The sequence below is a fragment of the Triticum aestivum genome, chromosome 6A (assembly GCF_018294505.1).
Source record: "Triticum aestivum cultivar Chinese Spring chromosome 6A, IWGSC CS RefSeq v2.1, whole genome shotgun sequence".
NCBI classification, from domain to species: domain Eukaryota; kingdom Viridiplantae; phylum Streptophyta; class Magnoliopsida; order Poales; family Poaceae; genus Triticum; species Triticum aestivum.
The window spans coordinates 565324639-565348657 of NC_057809.1; the positions used below are offsets into that span (position 1 = coordinate 565324639).

The 24019-nt window shown below is 43.3% G+C and overlaps 1 protein-coding gene and 1 long non-coding RNA gene across 5 annotated transcripts; one reads left to right on the plus strand and one right to left on the minus strand.

Annotated features, from left to right (window-relative positions):
- Positions 1 to 1104: 1104 nt before the first annotated feature.
- Positions 1105 to 16895, minus strand: LOC123128552 (uncharacterized). Of its 3 annotated transcripts, none has more exons than XM_044548588.1 (19): positions 15358 to 16895; positions 14310 to 14395; positions 13860 to 14228; positions 13674 to 13757; positions 13159 to 13599; positions 12357 to 12423; positions 10533 to 10728; positions 10263 to 10366; positions 9953 to 10162; positions 9500 to 9747; positions 7947 to 8171; positions 7653 to 7877; positions 7526 to 7579; positions 7224 to 7289; positions 6994 to 7131; positions 6458 to 6511; positions 5810 to 5869; positions 2214 to 2582; positions 1105 to 2137 (listed from the first exon to the last, which is right to left on the minus strand). In XM_044548588.1, the coding sequence occupies exons 1-19, from the start codon at positions 16679 to 16681 to the stop codon at positions 1973 to 1975; spliced, it is 4485 nt and encodes a 1494-aa protein (XP_044404523.1). In that variant the 5' UTR covers positions 16682 to 16895; the 3' UTR covers positions 1105 to 1972. The 3 variants fall into 3 exon arrangements, with proteins under 3 accessions (XP_044404523.1, XP_044404520.1, XP_044404521.1); XM_044548585.1 differs by having other exon boundaries at positions 1105 to 2140; positions 15358 to 16894; XM_044548586.1 differs by having other exon boundaries at positions 1105 to 2140; positions 7653 to 7874; positions 15358 to 16893.
- A 1420-nt stretch (positions 16896 to 18315) lies between these two features.
- LOC123128553 (uncharacterized) lies at positions 18316 to 21747 on the plus strand. 2 transcript variants are annotated; one of them, XR_006463287.1, is made up of 4 exons: positions 18316 to 19041; positions 19173 to 19396; positions 19484 to 19620; positions 19933 to 21747. It is a non-coding gene; the product is annotated as an uncharacterized lncRNA (long non-coding RNA). The 2 variants fall into 2 exon arrangements; XR_006463286.1 differs by having other exon boundaries at positions 18376 to 19396; positions 19933 to 21621.
- The last annotated feature ends 2272 nt before the right edge of the window (positions 21748 to 24019 follow it).

The following is a 24019-nucleotide window of genomic DNA, read 5'->3' on the forward strand; positions in this document are numbered from 1 at the left end:
TGCACTGAACCAACAGCAAAGAAAAGCAAAACCTGCAAATGCCCTCGCCACACAAGGCTTTGAAGACCGCAATAGCCACTCGCCCCTTGAGACGAGATCTAAAAGTCGTTGAAGCAGCATCGGCTGGAGCATCACCCCAAGCAGAACAAACTTGCAATCCACCACCACCAGATCAGAGGGTTGGAGAAACCGGGTTAAGCCACAGAACAACACAGAAGATGTCGTGGTCGCCACACCAAACGCCAGCCCAAAGTACTCCTTGAAAGACACACCAACTGCCAAGATCTGAAGGGAACCAACCGATCTGGGGACACAAACTCTCACATGCCCTTCGCCGGCGCCGGATCGGACGTCGTCGAGGTAGGGAGAGACCGGAGAGACTTTATTCCAACACGCCATCGTCGCCACCACCTCGTCGATGCCACCGGAGAAACAAAAACCTAAGAAAAATAAAACAAGACGAACGGGTCCCCACTCCTCTTGCCGCCGACGAGGCCGCCGGACGGGAAAGAGGAGGGGGACCGAGGCGGCGGCAGTAGTTGTGGCGGCGGCGGCGGCTTAGGGTTAGGAGGCGGCGGCTGGGGAGATGAAAAGGTTTGTTTTAAACTGGCTAGGAGAGGAAACAGTTGCCCGTTTTTGGAAGCGTGTGAGTGAATGGCTTCTTGCTTTTATGGCGCAGGCAAACGCCTCAACAACACACCAACAGCTTGCTCTTACGGGCGAGGGGTGGCAAAACAGGTGCACAGATGACATGTTTTGCCTGGTGATGAAAGCAAGGTCGTGTGTGGAGCCCCAAGACACCGACTAAACGTGAATCACCAGCAGAAATAAACCGAAACACTACGCAACAAGAACAGCACTTGCATCTTCACGCAAATACCTGCATCTGGCAGAACAAGCACCCAGAAGCCAAATGCAACAGCATAAAGAGGCATACAAATGGCACAAGACAATTTTGAAGAGATTCCACGCCAAATCGCCACATCAGTGTCTATTTATAGGAGTACAAACGACGTCACATGCCTGGCTCCAATGCCGAAGCCCATCAGAAAATCACCACTTGGAAACATACAGCAGGCACCAACTGGCAGGGTTCAAGCACAATTAATGGCAACAGTTACCATTACAAAACTGAACAAATGCCTTTACATTGCCAGTGCAGCTTGCAGGACAAGCCAACACATTTGACCAAACTTACAAATCTGGACGGCAAGCGGAAAACACCTGTCTCAGACCAAAATATCTGAATCCCAGCACATAACTGGAAAATCTGGTAACCATGTTAACTTCCCCTTTGCTGTTGTCAGCATAAATCATGTTAATCCTAGAATAATATATATACAAAAGCCTACTGGTTCCATCAGACGACCATCTGATACCAATCAACACAAAAAGGACCAATCCAATCTTGGCCTGTGCTATACCGGCTCTCACCGGTAACTGCCTGCTCAACATTAGTAGCTGGTCCAGTCTATCGGACTGCTTTCACTGTCTCCATTCCTACAAATAACATGAATCAGATCTTGTTAGATATTACCAAATGCGTCCTCCCAATCACAGGTGGAATGCCATCCCAGCAGTCATTCCAGGTCCCTTATTTTCTTCTACAGCCAAAAAGGAATGGTGATTCTCACTCTCTTTTGCATAACTAAACTATGCATTTGTAAAAGGTAGGAATGTACAAGGAAAAATTACAAAATCTGTACTCTAAAAAACAAATCTATATACACAGGTGACAGGCGTCTTTGTATAGCCCTGCTAGGTGAATTGCACCTATGTTTCCATTCATCCAAGTCACCCCAGCCCATACCAAACACTCATTCACAACTAGTTTGGTTTGCATCATTCTACACCTTGATTCCAATTAGTTTGGTAATCCTTGCAGCAAAAGCACAGGCCAGCACTGCTTGATGCTTGTGCTTTTCAGTTGACAACACTAGGCATGCAAATTTTTTGTGAATTTCAGCTATCCCTATCCACCAGGCTCTTGTGGTTCATGGGTCTGTGTATTTCGTTTCCATGGTTTCTCTTTAGAAAGAGAATCACGGGGTACATATGCATATCCCTTTGGAAGGCGTTGGTTCTGTGTGGACGCTTGATCAGATGTCATAACCAGCTCCTTTTGAAAGGTTTCTGCCTGCTGCAAAATCATGTGTTGTGCATTAGCTTGGTGCCAGAAATAACTGAACAACTGGAAAGAAAACAGTACAAACCTTATTATCTTTTGTTTTTTGTTTTCCACCTTCCAATTTCAGTAGGGCATTCACTGATCTTTGTGGAAGTCGCTTACCAGCAAGTGGCCCCCTCTCACTGAACTTCCGTTTGAAAGATATCAGTGTCCTTGAGCTATCAGCTGTGTTTCCCTCAGCATCTCTGTTATTAAGGGAAAATCTGACGGTATTTATCCCAGAAATACTGCTATCCACCGTGACATCATCAGATCGTTGCATGGTTCCACTGCATGATTTATTATTAACCGAAGTACTGGCAGATTCTGAACTAGCTCCGGGTGTTCGGTAGGAGAAAACAACAGTATCCTTGGTTTTGGCGAGTATGTCATGGTCACACAGAACTGTCTCTCTCTGGCAAAATAAGTAACGCAGCGAATTAGTTCATTGTAGGCATTGCAATCTGTTGTCAGCAAGATATTTGAAACTGAAAGGGCATCCGCTATTATGAACATTTACACAAAATCTAATAGGACAATACGCATTGAAGCCACGACAAGGGACTGGACTTCTCCTTTTTGTCAAAAAATACCGATGATTTATTTTTTATAGTTACCAGACTCGCTGACTATGCCAAATATAATCCAATCTGATCAACTCAATCCAACCAATCCCAGTCGGCAGTTGAAGATTAGAGTTTAAAACAAGTACAGATGGAATGAATGACCTCCCAAATATATCTCAATCTGATCAATTTAATTTAATTATTCAACCAATCCCACTGCTCTAACAATTGGAGGTCAGATTTTAGAAACAGTAGACATGGAACAAATGGCACATACCCCCCCCCCCCTCTTTTGTGCACTGCACCAACCACACACATACACTACAAAACTGAAACGTATAGCTACTAGAAAGGCTGCACACCAATCAATATCTCATAGGGGCCAGAACCTGGGTACATTTTCGAAAGAAATCGGGTAACGATGCATATGATATTTTCTTTTACAAAAGTTAAGAAAAATGTTCAATTCGAGGGAAAGATGATTAAATTGATTTGGCAAAGGAGAGGTAGGACGGAAGAGAGGGCAGGGGAGAAGGAAGAAGGCATTGTGGTGCTGGATGTTAGCATAATCTTGATTGGTTAGATCATTTTGGAAAGTGTTAGTCAGTCTGGCTTGCATGTTATGGTCTTGGTTTGAGTTAGTTTCTTACGTCAGTTTTGCAACTGGGTTCAAATCGGTCTGGACTTTGCCATGTCCGTGAGTCCCGTAAGCACTTGCATTTGTGTTGCAAGTATTACTAGTAGTTCATGTTGGAGTTAGTACAAGCTAGTTTAGGTTTACGTAGCCATCAAGGTTACGTGCGAACAGATTAGGAAGGAAACAATTTTGAGTCCAGTTTGGATTCAATACCATGTCCTAGTAGGTGTTTTGTCCTGGTTGTGCGCATAGTTAAAAAAAGGCGCGCCTAGGCTCTAGGTGATAGAAGGGGAGCCTTGGCGCAGCGGTGAAGCTGTTGCCTTGTGACCATGAGGTCACGGGTTCGAGTCCTGGAAACAGCCTCTTGCGGAAATGTACGAAAAGGCTGCGTAGAAAAGATCCAAAGTGGTCGGACCCTTCCCCGGACCCTACGCAAGCGGGAGCTACGTGCACCGGGCTGCCCTTTTCTAGGCTCTAGGCGATAGCAAAACGCCTAGCGCTTAATTGCGCTTATGTACCAAAGCGCAAGGTGGTGGCATAACGCACAATTAACACCTAGTGCTTTTTAAAACTTTGATTGTGTGTGAGTATACATAAACACAGCCAACCTATAGTTTTGTAACATGGGTTTGTCATAGAAATAATACAAGGAGGTGCCTTTCGCGGAAGTATTTTGTGTGTGAGTGTTCGTGATACTTTGATATGATCGATCCGTGGGGGAAAACAAACATTTGGTCTCAGAGTGGGATCCATGATTAGAACAGCGTTTGCACTGGGGAGGCGACCCCTACTAGTGGCCCGGAGCGGCGGTCGTCGTTCGGTGGAGCGACAAGGAAGTGAAGGCAGACAGGCCGTCATCGGAGAGGCAGTGGAAGATTGAGCGAGCCGATGAGTCGAGAACCTGGAGTGGAAGAGACAAAAGAGACGAGGTCCTTGAGAAGATCCAGATTCATGTTCTTTTTCAGTTTGCTCCTTCTCGGAAGTGACAAATCACGAACCACGAATACGAATTGGAGGGGCGATTTCGATTCACAGATAGCTGGAGCACGAGATACAGCTCCTGCTTAATCTGCTTCTCTCCTGGGTGTATGGGTGTATGCATTTCATGGAGCAGGCACTGTCATCAACCACGCCGAACAAGCATGTGGAGGCCAACGGAGAACGTTGCAATGTCCGTGTTGGTCAGGCAAGTACCTTCTGTGGTCTGGCAGGTCCACTTGGGGATGGCAACCACTTGTGTGGCAATGTCCAACCTTCTCCATAATATTGTACTTTTGGTTCTACTGGTTGGTGCATGAATCTTAATATGGTACCAGAGCCAAGAAGTCTTGGGTTCAGGTTCCGCTTTAGCAATTTAAATTAAAAAAAATTGCTTGACCTTTTTCTATCCATGTTAATACTGGTTGAATTATATGTGGATTGCCTGACCTTCTCCATCAGTTCAGACTTTTGGTTCTATACTGGTTGGTGCATGAAACTTCATGGCGATCAGAGGATGTCGATCCAGTGTAAAGGTACTGGGGCAGGGGAGGCTAATGGGTGTGGCGCGTGATGCCAGAACAGAAGTCTGCGACGAGGCGAGTCTAAGCAGGGGCAGAAGGCCCCACACTGGTGGCTCCAATGGGGACGGAAGTGAATTTGGCAATGGATGTACCAGCCGTTGCTGGAAAATCGTCCATGAGATTGGCATCTTGGGCAGTGGACGTGGTTGCTGCAGCGTGTGGCTGTAGTTTGAGGTGGCAGCGGGTGGTGTGGAAACATATTTGGTGGTGCCAGCGGAAGTGGATTAGTTGGAGAGAGTGGCGGTGCTTTGCTGAAGGGCCATGAGATCCTTCTTCAGAACAGCGTGGTTTGCCTATCCGTCATCTGATATCGGTCACAACAAGATAATTTGGGTGTGGTAAGGCCCGAATACTGGAGATAGGGAACTCATCCTCAACAATCCAGTAACAGGTCAGTGACGTGGGTTCCTAACATCGACGAAAGGCTCCGAGGCCTAGAAAAGTTTAGTTTATTTCATTGCTTGATACAAAGAGTTGCACAATGGATCTTTGTACAGCTTGTCCCATAAGAAACAAACTCTAAACCAATCTTGCATAACACAATAACCTTCCGTGATTCCTAATTGCTAAGCATGGCTGGGCTACCTCATTAGCCCATAACAATACCGTTCCATAAATTCTGAAACAACACCATCATGAAGTAAATTGAAGGAAACACCAGACAGATAAGGTTGCAAACTTTTAGATAGTGCGACAAAATAAATACTATGAAATTGTATATGCCGTTTCATAGGTTAGTATTCAAGTATTATTTCCATCTATTCTTGTAAGGAAAAAGGAAAGTGACTGATACAAAATAAATAAATAGATGTAGCTTCAAGATGTACTTCAGTTTTCAAGGCACCACAGGAGAAGTACAATTGACGGCCGGACATACCTTCACCTTCTCTCTCTTAATTACCCTCTCACATAAGAGGCGGAACTTCTCCAACTCAACCTGCAAATGATATAATAATGCCTCAAGTAGTCAATCTCTAGAAATGTCTTGTATCATACATAAATGCCTTGCAAGCAAGGCTAGTGCATCAATTTCAAAGAACCATGTAGAACACAAAAAAGGTGGTTAGCTACGAGCATCTAGTGTGGACCACCATAACTTGAGCTAGCAGGTGCATCTCACCACTTAATAAGTTAATATGTATCGGTTATCTTTCAGCAGCACTACTCGATAAGAGATAAAAATGAGAATGGTGGGTGCATGGTGCTTCCATGCTCGAGATGAAGCACCAACTGCTACTAGTACTATCCGCAAAAAATAAAATAAAAATGCAACTGGTACTAGTAGGGTTGATTGTTCAGATTATCAGTGATTACTAAGATCAAAACAAGAATCTAGTTACTGTATCCAGCTCACTAGTATGTTCCAGTAATGGAGCGGCATGCTGATATGATGTTAGGAAGTTAATGAACGCACAATAAAATCCTTTCCAAAAGAAGCGTTTATTGATACCTAACTATTCATAGGTTCTGTGTTCATCCAAATTTACTTGACAGCCAATAATATGCAACAGGCATTATTACTAACCCTCGTCCTTTTCAAGCTATTGACTTCCTCGGGCCAGTACTTCCAGGCATCAGTCTGCGTAAAGTTTGAAGAGCAAAATAAGATACTGAAGATAACTGTACCAAGCACAGGAAAAACTAACAAATATGCCCCCTGTTGATGCATTATACTAAGTTACTAACCCTTGCCCGTGCACATTATTTTACCTCATTACGGTAAAAATCTAATGCTATATTTAAGCTAGTCCCTCCATTCCACAATGTAGTGCGCCCGCGCTTCCCGAGATCTAAGTTTGACCATGAATTTAACCAACGAGACCGACTGCGGCGGGAGCAAAAATTATACCACTGAATTCGTATTTCGATACTTAGATCTCGGGAAGCGCGGGCGCACTACATTGTGGAATGGAAGGAGTATCAATTTGCGGCAGGGGACCAAGTTCACTTACTGTTATAGTAGCACATTTATTTGCAGGATAGAAGGTGAATAGTTAGCCTGTTCGTAGGTACAAATGAAAGAAACCCATTGCTCCAAAATAGTCTTGATGCTGCACTTACCTCTTTCTGCTCGCTGCTGTGTTTGCCACAGTATGCCTTGTGCTGCGCCACAGTCCCAAATCCTTTAGTGTTCATGTAGAAACCAGCATCTCTAGCACAAGAAGGATGAAAAGTGGTGTGGCAGTCCTCACTGTTGCACTGCGTAATAGGAAGAGAAACTTGTCAAAACTCTGAAGTGTGTGATCTATTCATGCTCTAAGTTACATAAGCAGGGACAGGTGATGATTTACCTTGAGACACGCACCAACTTTGATGTTGCAGACGCAACAAGTATCTTTCTCCTTTACAAGGGTTTCCTGATTGATATAACATTAAGTAGCCAAATATTAAAATGATGTAGCATAACAAGAGAGGATAACACTAACGAATAACAAAAGCTTCTAGTTACATGGACAGTAAAATCAAAGAGGTGTTATATTTATTCCTGAAAATGAACACCGCATTTGATTATATGAACAACAAAAATAACAGAGGAGGTAATTCCAGAAAAGGAAAGCTAGAGAAAACTGCAATGCTTGACAGAGAAGAGTACCATTCCGCTCACTGGATCATCTTGTCCTCTCATGTACTTCGTCTCCAACAACCACTAGGAAAATATTAGGAAAAAAATTTAGAACTCAACCTCATATGGAAACAAAAGGTGACAATAATTTAAATACCTCAGCACAGAACGCATGAGTCCACTGCCCATCTATAGTCTTTCTAAAAGCACCAGATGTTCCATGGCACAGAGCACATCGTACCAGGGATAATTTTGTGCCATTACTGTCAGATTGATCACTAGAGCTAGCATCTTCTGGTGAAATATCTTCACAAAGTTCACATTTCCAGCGGCCAATGCATATCTCTAGATATTTATAGCAATCTATGTGGACAGCAGCCTGCTGAACAGGTCAAAGTTAATAGAACATAATGGAGCATAATACCTCAAAACTCAACAGAATCCAAAGCACCTTGCATCCGGAGCAGACAGATACTCGGTTCAACACAGTTTCACCCCGCAAGCATACATCACAGTAGAGTGCATTTTCTTTTGAGTAAATTGGCATATGAAAAATGCCGGAGTTAGTAACTTGTGAGACTTTGCTGTTGGATGGCTTTGATGAATCCTTGGGCCGTGGTAATGAAGGAGTCCGCTGGGCAACTCTTGAAGATCCAGCACCAAATTTCGGAGAACTCTACAAGTGCACAAGAAATAAGATACATAGCCTCTCAAAAAAAATTAGTCCATATTACCCCCCTAAATTTGTGTTGGAGTTCGGATTACAACCCTCAATTTCAATACCGGTGAAAATACCCCCAAACTACGAAAACTGTTTAGATTACAACCCTATCCTGCTTGAGGTGGTTTTGTTCTCCGGTTTTGTCCTCCGTGGCGCCACATCAGCGTTTCCACATCAGTAAACTCTCTCTCCTGAAAAAGAACTCGCTACTTCTCTCTTCCCTCTCATCCCGTGAGAGAGTGAGAGAAGCTACCTACTGGGTGCTGCCGTCGTCATCGTTGCTGACAGCCACAACAACATCGAGGAGAAGCTCCTCACCCCCTCCCCCAACTCTCGTTTTCCCTCTGTCTCAATCCCCTTCCTTCTATTTCTTCTCTTCCCGAGGGAATAGGACTGAGCCGCCACCCGGCGCCTCTCGCCGGTGTGTGTGTTGCATCTTACCTCACGTCGCCACCGGAGAAATGGCAGAGTGAATCCATGCTGGAACCGGTAGCTGGCCACTGCACGTCTGGCGGCAGACTACATACTACTAGAAGCATGAACAGGAAAGGAAAGTGGAAAACAATCCATATGCTTCCATTGTATAAGAAAACCACAAGAGGAAGTGAAAGAAAGAATTTGAATCGGGAGGGAGGAATCAAGTCAAATGACTCTGTACCAAGCTCACGCATCACTGCGAAACATCACAGGTCTGGCATTCCATCAAATATTTGCAGTGCAACTTGATCAACATATATCTTTTTTCCCCAAACTCATGCATGATCCAATGACGAAGCCAGATCTCACGGCATCAAAGTACTGGAGAGATTCAAAAAACAGAACGATCTGGAGACACTTGACAGGGTCACCAAAGTGCTCACAAATCACCATGATAGTTCACGACGCGGGGCATCTCTGGAACTATGAGATGTGGCTTCCTCGAGTTGGCCGCTGGGTAGTTGTATGCGTCCTTACACCAGAACTCATGCGAAATTAGCAGCCTCACGCACACCGTCCGAATCAAGGAGCTGGGATCTGACAGTTGCTTCATGCGGGAGACAAACAAAAGGGATGCAGTAGGAACAAGAGAGAGGAAGCTGACGTGGGCATGTTGACCTGCCAATACTAGGGTCAAAGCCACCTCAAACTGGGAAGGGTTGTAATCTGAACTGTTTTAAGAGTTTAAGAGTGTATTTTGAACAGTATTAAAACTGAGTGTTGTAATCTGAACTCCAGCACATGTTTAGGGTGGGTAATATGGACTTCTCTCAAAAAAATCATCTAAAAAAAGTACAGTAAGAAACCTCTCGACGGAGTACATCATCATTTGCATCTTTTCTCACAGTGGAGTTACGCGAGGAGGCTGCAACAGCAGCGGCAGCTTCTGCTAGTACAGCCTGGGCTTCTTTATGTCTCTTCTCTTTTCTGCTACGTTTCTTAGCTTCTCTAACGTCACGAAGAAACTGATTGACACGGATGAAGTCCCATTTTCTTTTACTGAAAACATCCAACTCGCAAGAAAGATTCTGGACAACCTTTACTATTAAGTCTTCTGCAAGATTCAAGTGTATAATGATTCAGAAAAATGAAGACACGGCAGCTTCATTATCTTAGGGCAGCTTCATGGACAGTGTTGACACAATAAGGCCATTGACGTAAAATGAGCAACAAAGGAATCGACAAGGTTTTATTATTCTGGAAAAATGCCACCAGAAAAGTAACGGATACAAATAATATATTAACAGAAGAAATCTTACCGCATCTATGCTTCAGAACCATAGCATTGTCAAGCAGACTAGCTTGTAAGAACAACATTTCTGCTTCTACTTCATCATCAGGCGAATGATCAAGGATTCCCAGAGCTTTTGCCTTAGAAAGTTGATCTGTCACATCAATTCCTGTTGTTTCCGTAAGTTCTACTGAGGAATCCACAGGTCTTTTCTCATCGGAAGAGCATAATTGCTCTTCTAATAATATTCGACCAAGGAAAAATAGATTCAGTTAGAGCATGGAAAGTACCAAAAATATAGAATAAGTATTTATTTCGAGAAGGTATTAAGAATTTACCAGGATGATACTGTGTCTGCTTATTCTGCTTCAAATCATGGTTCCAAAGATGAGCAATCTTTGTCTTGATAAATGGATGAATGTAAGAATGAGAATCATCAAAGCTGCATGAAGCAAAATAGGGTTCAACAACCTGAGCAAAATAGGACGACCTACGTGGCTATGTTCATGCAAAAGAAAGAAAAAAAAGTGGTTTGAAAGTAAAGAAAGAAGATGGTTAGAAGAAACCACAGCAGAATAGGCCAAAAAATAATTAGTTGGGTTATTTACTTCAAAAAAGGCTGTCCATGAACGTGATCCATATTACAATCATGATGATTGCATACGCCATTTTCAACTGAATCTGACCCATGTTTAGCATTATCACCCCAAGAAGAGGTTTTATCCAATGAAGATACACACTCCTCCACTTGCGAGCCAAGTTCAGCCTCAGTCAAGTCGTTACTTTTCCTTCTAAGTGATGTACCTGTTCATAACATATTGTAAGAACTAGAATGTACCACACAATTACATGAATAATTATTCAAATGATTTGTTAAATAAAACATATATATTTTAAAAGAAAATACTGTAATGTATATATAATCAGTCCTTTTTGCGTGAATAAGAGTTAACTTTCACATCTAGGTCCATAAAATAAGCAATGCTTTGAGAATTTCCATACGGAAATCCTGTCTGTGAAAGGGATTTCTATTGATTTGAGGATTTCTATACCTTCTCATTGTATGCTTCGTTTCACCCGTTTTTATTATGTTCCATGTATCAGATCATTTGAACCCATAAAAGGAAATAAAATACCACTAACAAGTTGGAAGAAAGATAGAAGAAGCTTTACAACTAAAACTTCCAAGTCACCTAAATTTTACAGAAGCTAGCTTTCAATGGTACAATTTCAAATTCAACAATGTCACCGCATTTAACATGCAATGGCTTCAAATTCACCTATTTTTGGTATGCAGCACTTTGAGCTCGCAAAAGAAATTAAATCATTAAATTAATCTTGCAAATGAGTAGCTATGACTTTAACTGAAAGACTTAATTAAAATACAAAGGTTTGCTCATTTGTCATCACAGCGGCTTCATAAAGTAATCACTGTTTTCAAAAGGTATTTACTTGGTCAGGCAACAGGTGCCTCCATCCATTAGATTTTCTGACGGGAATAGATGCAAGGTGTGGGTCCTAGCTTAGAGGTAGATTTTTGCGCCTAAAGACTGGGTTCTCTTATAATTTTCACTTTTTGATAGAATATAAGTACTTGAAAGTTTCTTTTTTGGGGTCACAACAGTAAAATCTTACTAGAATGGAAAACACTACTACATCATTCAGCACAGGATAACAAGCTCAAACTGGCCCTATGGCCCTAGAATGAGTTGGTCTAGCTAGTAAAGCACACTATGCTCACAAAGAGAACATAACCAAAACATATTGTTTCTTGCATGGCAGTAACGACGGGTAAGAACTGGTCTTGTCCAATACAAGAAAAAATTAAGAAGACACCGGCAATAGCCTTAAAACACCCACAAGCGATAAATATAGTACAGCACTGTCACGACCATTGCATTGCATCATTGTAAGGAATAATAAAAGTGAACTTGTAAGTTGTAACCCAATTACATTTATGAGTGGAGATATCTAATATAGTTCAAAATTATAAGAAAAAGCAATATGAGTAATGCATGCTTGAAATTTGTAACCAATTAAACACTTTAACACAGAAAATAAGGATTCCGTGTAAGCTTGGAAAATTCAAAAAGTTGGCAGCCACTTCATTATAATAGAAGTAGACAAGCTAAAACAAAGAGCATTTAGAGCTGGTGCAGCACTAAGTGAAGTTCTTTTCAGGCTGCCTCTCAGACTGGGTCGCCTCATATATAAGACATCTAACTGGTAACCTTTGTTAAAACGTTTGTTTTGCTTTGTCTAATTTGGTTTCATGAATGAACAATTAACCAAAATAAAACTCACATTCAGTCGCTAATACAAAAGAGAACAGAAGGATAAAACAGCAAGCAACTAAAATGCTATCTAGAGCCTAGAGGTCATGTGAAATGCAGTGATAACTCTGGAGTACTGGTCGAACAAAAAAAATTTACCTTGAAGTTGATTTGGTATCTCCATGGAAGTATCAAATACTTTATTGCCAGAGCTGCTGTTTGATATCTGTCACAAGGATGGGAATCAAAACTGCATCCAGATTTAAAGATCATTTCCTTAAGACCGTAAATAATGACAGCACAGCCTACTAAGCAAAGGTAACCTGGAGGTCACAACCTAACCAGAATAGGGTGACACAAACGATGATGACAGAACAGAATCTAAATGCCATCGGTTAGCTATCATCTCAGTTGAACTTTTTGAGGTAAAGATTAAGAAGACACCCTGAAAACCAATGCTCGGCAGGGAGAGACAAGAAAGCTTAAGATTCCATTCAAGGGACAATCCATTTGTGAACGCTAACAGAAAAGTCATCTACCATTTACTACTGAATTTCAGATAATATACTTGCCATTTAGCATGGAATAGGTCCTGCAATCCTACATAATCAGTGTTCACAGCAAACAGCGTACACACATATCACTTTGCCGCTTGGCCTTGTGGAATTTAAAAGAAAACCCATCAGAGCAACTAAGGATATCTCTCCCCTCAAAAGAACACAACAGATAAAATTTCCCTTATTTCCATTTTATACTTTCTCCAACACTCTAAAGCTCGCAGGAAAGCAGATATGGGTGCAGAAACATTGTCAATTAAGGTGTACGCTCACTTTGCCCATTATGCAGGAAAATGAATCAAAGAAAACTATCATCTACACACTGATATTTCATGCTTCGCACCAGTTCAGGTACAACAAACAAGCAAAGCTTCACAGAATACTCAATAGTATGTTTTTCTTACCAATTTTTCATCTACTTCCTTTGCAGTATCCTTGCCTCCAATTAGGGACAAATTTCCAGTATATTCTTTTGCAAGATCTTCAGCAAGAAAATACTCACGATCAGCACTTACTTTAACTACGTTCTTTTTTCCATTTTCAAAAGTAGTTCCAGTTGAACGTATTGCCTTCTCCTCTTCAAGAATCTTGTCATTATCTTTAGATCTTGGTGATGAGGGTTTTGGTAAAGCAGAATCTGACATCTCAAATGTAGCTCCTTTGTCCTCTAGGACTAATGAACTCTTCACATTGCCACTATCTGTACTGTCAGACCCATCTAGTTTGTTATCTTGCACCACATCTGAGCTCCCTTTAAGAGCTTGAACAGCTAGTATATGTGCAGATTTTTGAAGCCACTTGATGATTTTCAACTTCAACCCATGGGAAAAGGTCGTGGTTTCACCCTGAGAATCAGAGAATTAGCAAAATAGCTTGGAAATAAATTTGTAATACTAGGCATAAGCTACATCCAAAGTACCACGAGAGCAGCTTCCAAGGATGCTGAAGAAATACCCACTTCGGATGCTATATCACTCACGCTAGCATTCCCTCTTTCGATTAGCTGCAAATACAGCAGACATTAATTTTTCTTCCCTGCCAAAGGCTCAGCAGTACATGCCTAGGTAATTATTGAATTCTGAATCAGGAGCAGTTAGCCAGTTACCTTTTTAAGCACCATAGCAATATCACCAGAGTTTCTCATAAGATTCTCACCAACTGAGGGATGATCAGTATCAATTTCCATACTTCGAGTTGCTTGAGCATTTAAATTTCTAACCTTATGGGGCAAAGCACCATGCTCCATCGTCTCTACTTTGATAAGATTATCAGGGTTAAAGCTACTGGTTTCATGGTTCAAGGATCTGTGCTTTTTCTTGCGTGTGAATCTCAGTTTTGGTATCTTTCCACTGCCGAGATTTGCATCATTCAGCCTCACTTCTGTAGGACTCTGCTCAGATGCATTATTACCTTTCCCTACAGAGTTGACATATCCAACTGAAGAATGCTTTGAGCAAAACGCTCTCAGCTCAACCTGCAGAACAAACAAACATGAAAAATGAACTGCAGCAATCTACATAAGGTTGTGGCAACAGCCAGAAGATAATGGTCTCACATTAGGAAGTCCAAATTTTCCCCATATCTCCATTTGGTGCTTGGACTCTCGTGCACATATAGGATGAAAGGCTGTCCGGCAGGCCCCTGAAACCACATGGAGCTTAGCATTAACAACATGCAAAAGTGGGTAAAACTCTGCACGACTGGATAGTAACCATAAATTAATAACTCTTTAGCATGGCTATATATATGATAGATGGTACTAATTATAACTGGCACAAAAGTTGAGGGGAATAACAAAGATAACTCAAACAGAACATGTTTCTTTTCAGAATATAATGTATCACAAATGAACAGCTTTTAGGGCACATATTTAGGACATAATTCAATGCTTACTATATTTTGAGCAGCCACTTTACAAAAATGTCATATCAAAAAGAGCTCAGGGTATTGCGATAGAGAATGTTTCAGCCATGAGAAAATAACACACAAAGCATTGTTGGTTAATTAGGCAAACAAGTCAATCAACACAAGACAATAACAGTATCACAATCAAATAAGTGTCAATCACATAGCCAAGGAATCAATCAACATAAAACAAGATTCCTTCATGTCACCACGAGAAAATAACAGAGAACATCTTCGTTTACTTAGACAAGTAAGTCAATAACACAGGACAATACCAAAGTATCACAGGACACCACTTTAGTCAAGGAAAACCTTACTAAGAGGCTGCATCCACTCGTTATAAAAGACTATTACAGAAGTTTGTCACTCCACATAGGAGAAAGGATAGCAATACACTGAAAAGATACAAGCCGAATCAAATATCACAAGGCCTGTTGCTAGATCACTATTTTAGAAAGCATCACTATTTTACAAATCATTCTAATGCCCCAGCCTGGTACAGCAGAATACGGATTATCATGCTCAACTGCAAACAGCATTCTACACCTAATTTTAAACAATTAATGATAATGATACAACACAAGACTGCAGTTCTCAAGCAATATTCTTCAAAACATATGGTCTCATAACCTTACGAATTATATTTAGTCAATCAAACTCAAAATGTGATAATGGAAACAAGGAGTAAAAGTACATACCATGGCTGCATCGAATGCATGCACCATGCTTAACCTTGCAAATGTTACACACCAGTTTCCTCTGATTCTCTTGCACCCATCCAACATTTGTAATAGGCTCCATTGAATCCATGTCCTCCACAAGAGCCTCTGGCCTCCAAAGAGTACAAAACAAGTGTGCGAATTTTAGGTTGCCTCCATCTGCAGTTCGACTAGGCTCCCCTATTACAGGTTTTAGGGCCCCTTTCTCCTTTGGGCATAGCAAACACGGCATTGAAAGGGTGATGCCTGCATCTTTCTTCAATGAGCACCCTGTCGACTCCACATACTTGCACCAAGTGCACAACCACTGGCCATCTGGCACAACATGCAAACCATAGCACCACTGGTGCACGGAAACCTTGCAGTTATTACAGCAAAGCATCCTATTGGACGCCATTTCAGTCTCTCCCAAACAGCAAACATCGCACATCGTCCCAGCCTGAGATCCCAGGCGTGGAAGCAGCACAAGCTGCTCCAGCCCAGCATCCACACCTATGAGCTTCCTCTTCTTGTTTGGCCTCTCAGAAGTGAGCACAACTCGCTGCCTTGCTCCTAGCAGCCAATGCAGCGATGTGCCTGCCTCATCTGCACATGCTGGTGACGCGGTGCCGCCGCTGCTACTACCTTGCTCCACTTCCATTGGCCACTCCCGCTTCACAACAGCATCATGTAAGCGCTGCTCCAGGCTCTGCTCACCACGCTCTCCGGTAGTAACCAGCTGCTGCACGACCACATCATGTATGCCCTGCTCCACGCTCATGTTACTGACAAAATCCATGGTCTGCCCACTGCGCTCCTTGGTACTGACGACCTCTTCGCCGCCCACGCCCAGGTAGGAGCTCGTCTCGGCGACAGCGACATCAAACGTCTCGCCTTGGTCCAGCAAGTCCTCGGTGGTGCCCAGGAATGGGATGGCGAGGCAGGGGTCGAGCTTCCCGTGGGCGAAGGGGAGCTTGGGCGTCAACATTTCGACGTCGCCCATGGTGACCGGCCTGAAATAGGCCTCGAAGTGGTCCCACGCGCCCTTCTTCCCGGAGGAGAGCGCCGCCGCGTTGAGCTGCGGCGGGCGCTCCTCGGCGGCCGCGTCCGGGAGCTCGAGCTTCTTGTGCTTCTTCCGCCTGTCGCTGGGCCCCGACCAGCTGACGAGGCGCGCGGGCAGGGTGGGCGCCCTGGACGCCGTCTCCTCGCCCTCGAACGGGGTCCGCAGGGACAGCGCCTTCCTGGCCTGCTCGAACGGGTCGACGCCGCCGAGGGCCGGGCCCTCCGGCGAGCCCTCGGCGCCGGCCATGCCCCGGGCGCTCATGCGGGGGAGGGGCGCATCGCCGGGGGAGGCGCCCGCGTCGGGGGAGGGGGCCTCCGGCGAGGCGGGACGGCGGGGAGGGCCGGGGCGGGGCTAGGGTTAGGGTTTCGTTCCGAGCGACCGACCGACCGGGGAGGGAGAGCTCTGCTCAGTTTCCCGACCGCGCCTTCGATTTCTCTCTCCGGCCCGGTTTTCTCGGTACGGGGTTCGGATCCGATGGGAGGGAGGGAGGGAGAAGGGGGGAGGGGGAGGGGGAGCGGGGCGGGGTGGGGTGGGGTGGTGGGGGCTAGCTGGCTAGGGGCGCGTAGTAGGCGTGCGTGGCCGCGCCGGGACACGGGGTCCGTTGTGCATAGACCCAAATCGCGGGCTGGATGCACGCCGCGAACGGCAACTTTACAGCCCCCGGGCTGGCTGGCGTGCGCGCGGTGTTTCGTTCGGGTGAAGCGAGGCCGGGAGCGCAGACGGAACGGAAAACGGGGAGGCGTGTCCCGTCCTACTGTCAACCGCATTTGGAGGCTTCCATCTTTGGCGATTCGACGGTGCAGGATGGATGCAGCACGAGATAGGCACCACTATTATTTTGCGGGTGATACACACCCTGGAATGTGATCTGATTTTTTTAGCAGATAATTGCAGTGGGGTATAAGTATTTATCAATATACTATCTAACCGGCGAACGTTCGCTGGGATGGAGCTCACAGCGAACGACTGTAAAGCCGTTGGATTGTGATCAGACGCATGTCATTCTTTCAAAAATTGCACTGCATCGCTGGCATTTTTTTCTAAATGGCAAGTTCCCCTTTCATACATGGCAAATGCATGGCAATTTTAGTTGTATTTGCATGGCAACTGGGGCGTTCGCTGGCAATTTCTCCCGAGCGAGCGTTCGCCAGATAAATGGGTCCATATTTATTAGGATTATATATTGGTACGCATTTGTAGACTTTCAAAAAGAAGAATTCTAGATTATTACTTGGTTTAAGCATATTATTGACTTGTCGCAAAGAAAACATTAAAACATATTGGTACATTTCTTCGACTGGACGGAAGGGTAGCAATACTTCAAAAAACATTGAATTATATTTGGTAAGCATTTATTGACTTGCCAAAGAAAATATTACGATTAGAAATATATTGTAAGCATTTATTAAAACTTGCAAAGAAAAATATACGATTATATGTAGCTGACTTGCTGAAGCATGTATTTATTGGACTTGTCTAAAGAAAACTATACTCTCTTCGTTCTTACGTACGGATGTATGTAAACATATTTAGAGTGTAGATTCACTCATTTTACTCTGTTGTAGTAGATAGTGAAACCTTTAAAAAAACTTATATTTAGGAATGGAGGAAGTATAATTGTTTATTTACCAAAAAAATGTGGGATAGTTGAGAGGGTTTGAAAGAAAAACACGTGGAGAAAAACTGTCGATGGAAGGGGGAAATCAAAATGAAAAGGGGAATGAGAGGGCGTATATGCGGGAGGTTGGACGAAGGACGAGTAGACAATGAACGTTACGCATATTTTATCTTTCTATCTATCTACTTAAAGTATGTGAAGAGATTATTTATACTACTATTAAAAGAGCAAACATAAACTCCCCTAAAGCCACACAACAAATTGTACACAAGACTGTCAGAACCCTCCGATCAGATTAACTTAAACACATCGTACAGTCCATATTACATCAATAGTCCGTGATGCAAATCAACGATTGAGATCAAATGTTCTGCCCAAGCAGACGTCTGCTCCATCCCCAGATCCCCGCTCGCCCCTACTGCAACACACAGGCCGATTCCGCGCCGCTGGTTCTCCACCTCCCCTCCCTCTCCTCACTACAGGACGCCGCCGGGCGAAGCTCGGCTCGCGTCGGCGGCGCCGGGGTCACTCTCCTGCCTCGAGCAGCGTCGGCGGCGCGGGATGCAGCGGGCTCGGCCTGTGTCACCGACGCGAGTGTCCCTCTCGAGCGGCGGCGGTGGCGGATTCAGCGGACGCGGGCCGTGGCGGCGGCGGCGGCGGTGGACGCAGCGGGCTCGGCCTGCGTCGGCGGCGGCGGGTCCATCTCCTTCCTCGAATAGCAGCGGGCTCGCGCCCCACGATTTATTCGACTCCGGCGATTTGTCAACTTCTGCTTTAGCGGCGCCGCAACGGAGCACTCTGTCGGGCCCCTTGGCGGGATCGGCGTCCGGATCATCTCGCGCCTCCGCAAGGGGATGGGACTGCTCGGGCTCATCTGCAAGAGCCCCTCGCCGCCATGCCGCCTGCTGCCGCTGACACCATCAACGGGAGCGGACGAGCAGGAGAGATCCTGTCGATCTGATGGCGAAAGGGCGAGATAACCGGCTCCTGTATGTTTTGGAAGGTCTACCTCGAGATAAATTTGGACACCGGCAAGCTCCTCTCAGTAAAGCAAGTCGTGGGATTTGGGGATTTGCACGTTTTGGTTTTCTGGTTTGTACGTATTGTCTAAAGACTTGGAGTCATTCGTTGCAGGTTACACCAAGTCTCTCCTTTGTTTGATTTTGGTTCCAGCTTTGATCGGGAGCACCAACCGCGAGCTGGGAGAAAGCCCAAGTGAGTAGCACTTCCACAGCAGATTGGTTACCAATTTAATTGTTCTGATTTTTCTTCATGTGAGGTGATTTCTGGCTTTTGTTTCTACTATCACGCGCATATAAGAGAACTCGAGGAAGAAGTGAAGCTCCTCATTTTCTGTGGTGAACAGATAAATTTCGACTACATATCAGATTCTTTTTTTTTAACTTGTAGCACGTAGTTACTTAATCCATTTTCTGTGGTTTCAGAAGAAGTACCTTGAGACTGTCCGTGAGGAAGACACGCTGAATATCTTGCTTGATTTTGTTCCCCGCCCACTGCACGCCGCTGTCGAGAACACCTCTGCTACCTCCTCCCAATCTCCGCCACAAGATTCTCCGTCCAGGTAGCGTAGAGTCTGTCTCAAGATTCTCCCGTGCAAGTAGAGAAAGTACCTTCCTCTCCTGATTTTGTACATGGCAGTGCAGTACTATGTGGTTAACACAAAACTGATGCTATTAGCATGTCTACAACTAGCTTGTTTAATTCCATACACGCTTCACTCCCTGTGTGTACAATAGGATTGTATAGCATAGATGGATTGAACAACATACATGTATGTAGAATTATTAGCATGTGAGGCCACATTTAGAATTCGATTGTCTGTTTTGTGCACTATGTTGGTAAATTAATTTGTGTACTAACATGTTCATTACAGATCCTGGGCGAGGAATAAAAAAATTAGTTCTTGAAGCTTCTCCATCATGCCGGACGGACAACTGTATCCGGCACCGTCGCCATCGCTTATGGAGTTCCACACCATTGCCCAGTTGTACGAGAGCATGTTCAATCTTCTCCATTCAAGACTATGCAAGTGGTGAACTCTGCCAAACAAGAAGATATGAGGATATGGCATATATGCCCCATAAGGTAGCTATATGGTAATTCATGTATTGTAGTTTGGATTACGGTCACACTTTGAAGGGTAAGTAGATGATGCTCAATGACATAACCTGCACTGATCTTCACAGTCATATCATCTGATAGAAGTTTATTGAATTTCATTTAAATTTTGTTGTATGTTATCCATGATGTAAGTGGAGATAGGAAGTTAAACAAAATTAAAAATTGCAGCACAAAGGGGATGTCCACCAATGATTTGACATGATAAGATGTTAGTGAAGCATGGCAAACTATGACATTAGCAAAACTTATATTTACATATATTCATATATATGAATTTTGGAAATGTGCATTGCACGTATATCGTACTTCTCTTCACTATTCAAAATACTTGTACCCACTATGATTTCATTTTTTATTATTTACCTTGAAGGAGTATTATATTAATGTTATTTGTTGTCCACCTTGATCCTTCACTGCTATTTTTCCTACTAAGCAACTTTGCATGGAGTTAAGATCATTTCGTAAGATTCTGATATGTTTTTCAAATTCGCTTCCTTTATGCATGAACCTATCATCAAGATTTAGACCTCTTATATGGTGCATGTATGCTGCTGTAAGAAGAAATGTAATATTGTCCTCATCAATTTCTTTCTTAGCATGCACAATGTGTTACAACATCAATTTCATTGGTTTGGAGAAGGTGATAAACATGCAACCGTTCTTACTTGATGATATGAATGCTTCATTGGAGCAATATTGGCCTTTGTTTGCACATTAGTGTTCCATTATGTAGTAAAAGATGTGGTCTGGTAGCCTTTCTTCATTGTTACAGTTATTGTCAAATGGTGGAATATTGGTGCCTGGTAGCTCTGGTTCATGTAAGCATGACGAAACATCGTAAAATCATATTTCTTGTTGTATCATGAGTCATATGAAAAAGAAGGTTAGGCGATTTATGTTTTTAGTTTTTCTATTGCTCGTGTGTTAAAGATCTAGGCATACATTTCAGATATAAATTTGGGCATAAATTGTCACAAATAGATGGGTGGCGTGGGTCAAGGTTCAGAAACCCAGGGCATCATGTTTCTTTCGAGCCATATGAGGAGAACTACATCCATGGTAGTGGCTACAATATAATCAGAGAGCCATGTACATGTTGATTGTTATGAAATCATGGGATGGAATCTTGATCTCCGGTGTCCAGAAATCTATTTTCTCAGAGAAAAAATCGATGCGAGTTTATATTGCTGATGTTTCGTCACGCACCTTAATTTCTTCTTCGGATTATGAAATATTTAGGTTAACAAGATGCCATGTAAGTTGGGTTGAGATCTGCTATACAGTGACTTTCTTTTGTTCAAATATTTCATTTTTTTTCATTTTCATGCTGTCGAAGTATTTGTACTTGTGATTTCCTGAAGTTTTGTGAAATATTGAAGGATATCTTGGAACGACAAAGTTCCCAGTCTTCATGCTAGGTGATAGGACACTGGCTGCTGAAGTTGCTCATTGCCTCGCATAAAAGAATGGAATCTCCTTATTTTTTGCTATGTTTTGCACATGTTGATTATGATGGCATTGTTTTGAACATTCTATCCCATGTTGATAAAAAGTAGATGCTTTGGTATGCCCTCTTTGTTCTAGCTTGGTTGGTTGACTGGTTGTTGTTCTAGGTGTTGTTGAGATGACCTAAGCTAACAACAATTTGAGCTTGCCTCCATGGTGTTTGATTATATTTAGGTGGACAAAATCCCCCGGTGATAATCCCAAAAAGAAAATTTGGCATTGACGCAGGGCGTAGAGCGTTGGTGATGCCTGAAAAGAAAATTTGGCATGGCACGGGAGGTAAGGCGTTGGTGATGCCCAAAAACAAGATTTGGCGTGATGCGGGAGGTATAGCGTTGCATGCGGCAGCAAAGATACAACCATGTTAAAAAATTCAAACCATCGACGGGAAGTAGAGTGTTGTGTGCGGCAGGAAAGATACAACCATGTTCAAAAATTCAAACCATCGGGGTCACAGTTGCAAGATGGGGATTGGATGGCATGGACACATTTAGCTAGCAAAGGTTGTTCGCCGAAATTAGAGTTTGGATTATTATATAATTTCATTGTAGACCAATTACTGTTAAATCATAACATGTTATTATGATAAATATTATGAACAAAAATTTGATTCAGATAATCAAAATATTGAAGAAAATTCTAAACTTACGTGCGTTGCACGTGCACGCTTACTAGTATTCGGTAAGAACTTTTACCTATAAAATAAATAAATAAATTGGTAAGTCAATAAAATATGGGGCAGTTGAAACTGTTTTCCAAAAAAACAAAGATGGTATAGGGAAAAAGATTGGAATGGTGAGAGGGTAGGGGTGTGGTAGGGGAGGTTGGACGAAGGACGAGCGATCGAAATGTTAGGAGAGTTTATTAAGCAACATATGTCGTGTCATGGATCACCACACCATGAATTGGCTTGTCTAAATATTTCAAATCATAATGATTTTTACGACCAAGAAATCAAACGAGAAAAAGGTAAGAACAGTAGCACAGAATGCAGTGCCGTTGTATTGAATTTGTAGTTGTAAAGGATTATCAAGAAATATAGCATCAAAAGTTTTCATAGCCCGCAAGCTCTCCTTCGTAGCAACCACCAACCGCTTGCGTCAGTAGCCCTGCTGCTAGTGGGAGAGCAACAATTGGAGCAAACTTAGTGACAGTGTTCCGGGCGAGGGGACTCTCACCACGACAGTTCCCGGCCTCGTGGGCCGGGCTGATGACCCCTGGGTCGGCTCCGTCCTAGGCCATATTGGGCCGCCCATGGCGGGTTATACAGAGACTCTGGAAGACTTGGCGTGCAATCTAAAGATATCGGAGTTGTGGAGGACTCTACCTCCACCGGCGTACCCGACTAGGATCTCGGTGTGCTGTATAAGCCATGGGTTGGGCAGGACAACTTACAATCCCTTGGTACTTTATCTGAGCTTTGTACACCCACCAGCGCAATATACACGAGCATGAGCAGTGTATTATCTCCACCGTGAGAGCTCGAACCTGGATAAAATTCTTGCTTTTGCTACCATCACACCCAATCACCTAGCTAGTATACCCTATGACACGTCTCCAACGTATATATAATTTTTTATGGTTTCATGATATTATATTATCACTTTCATATAGTTTATATGTCATTTTATATCATTTTTATGGACTAACCTATTAATTTAGTGCCCGGTGTCAGCTCATGTGTTCTGCATGTTTTTGGTTTCACAGAAAATTCATACCAAACGAAGTCCAAACACGCTGAAAATTTATGAGAATTTTTTCTGTAATATATGTGACACTAAAAGCTTCAAGAGAAGACCTGAAGACCCACGAGGGAGCCACAAGCCCAAGGGGCGTGCCCCTAGGGGGCGCCACCCAAGCTCGTGGGCCCCCATGGATTCGTTTGACCTATTTCCGACTCCATAAATACCCCAATAATCACAAACCCTCAGAGTGAGACCAGAAACAACTTTATCATCATCGCAAGCCTCTGCTCGTTTGTGATCCAATATGGAGCCCTGTTCTAGCAATCTGCCAAGGGGGCAATCATCAGGGAGGCGGTCTTCATCAACCTTGTTGCCTTCATGATGATGTGTGAGTAGTTACTACAGGACCTATGGGTCCATAGCAATAACTAGATGGCTTTCTTTCTCGATCTTCAATACAATGATCTCCTTTAAGATTTATTCAATGTAATCTTCTTTGTAGTGTGTTTGTTGGGATCCGATGAAGCGTGAGTTTAGGATCAGAATTATTCATTGAGCTATATGAGATTTTATCTAAAATCTTTTATATGTAATTTCATAGCTATGTATGCTTTTCCGATGTATTGATTCTTCTTTGGCCAATTAGAT

Coding starts and splice junctions, on each gene's coding strand:
- LOC123128552 (XM_044548585.1), bottom strand. CDS start 16,681: ATGAGCGCCCGGGGCATGGCCGGCGCCGAGGGCTCGCCGGAGGGCCCG. Junction 12,424..13,158: donor AGGAAGTAGATGAAAAATTG/GTAAGAAAAACA, acceptor TCCTTGTGACAG/ATATCAAACAGCAGCTCTGG. Junction 7,290..7,525: donor ATGATCCAGTGAGCGGAATG/GTACTCTTCTCT, acceptor TATATCAATCAG/GAAACCCTTGTAAAGGAGAA.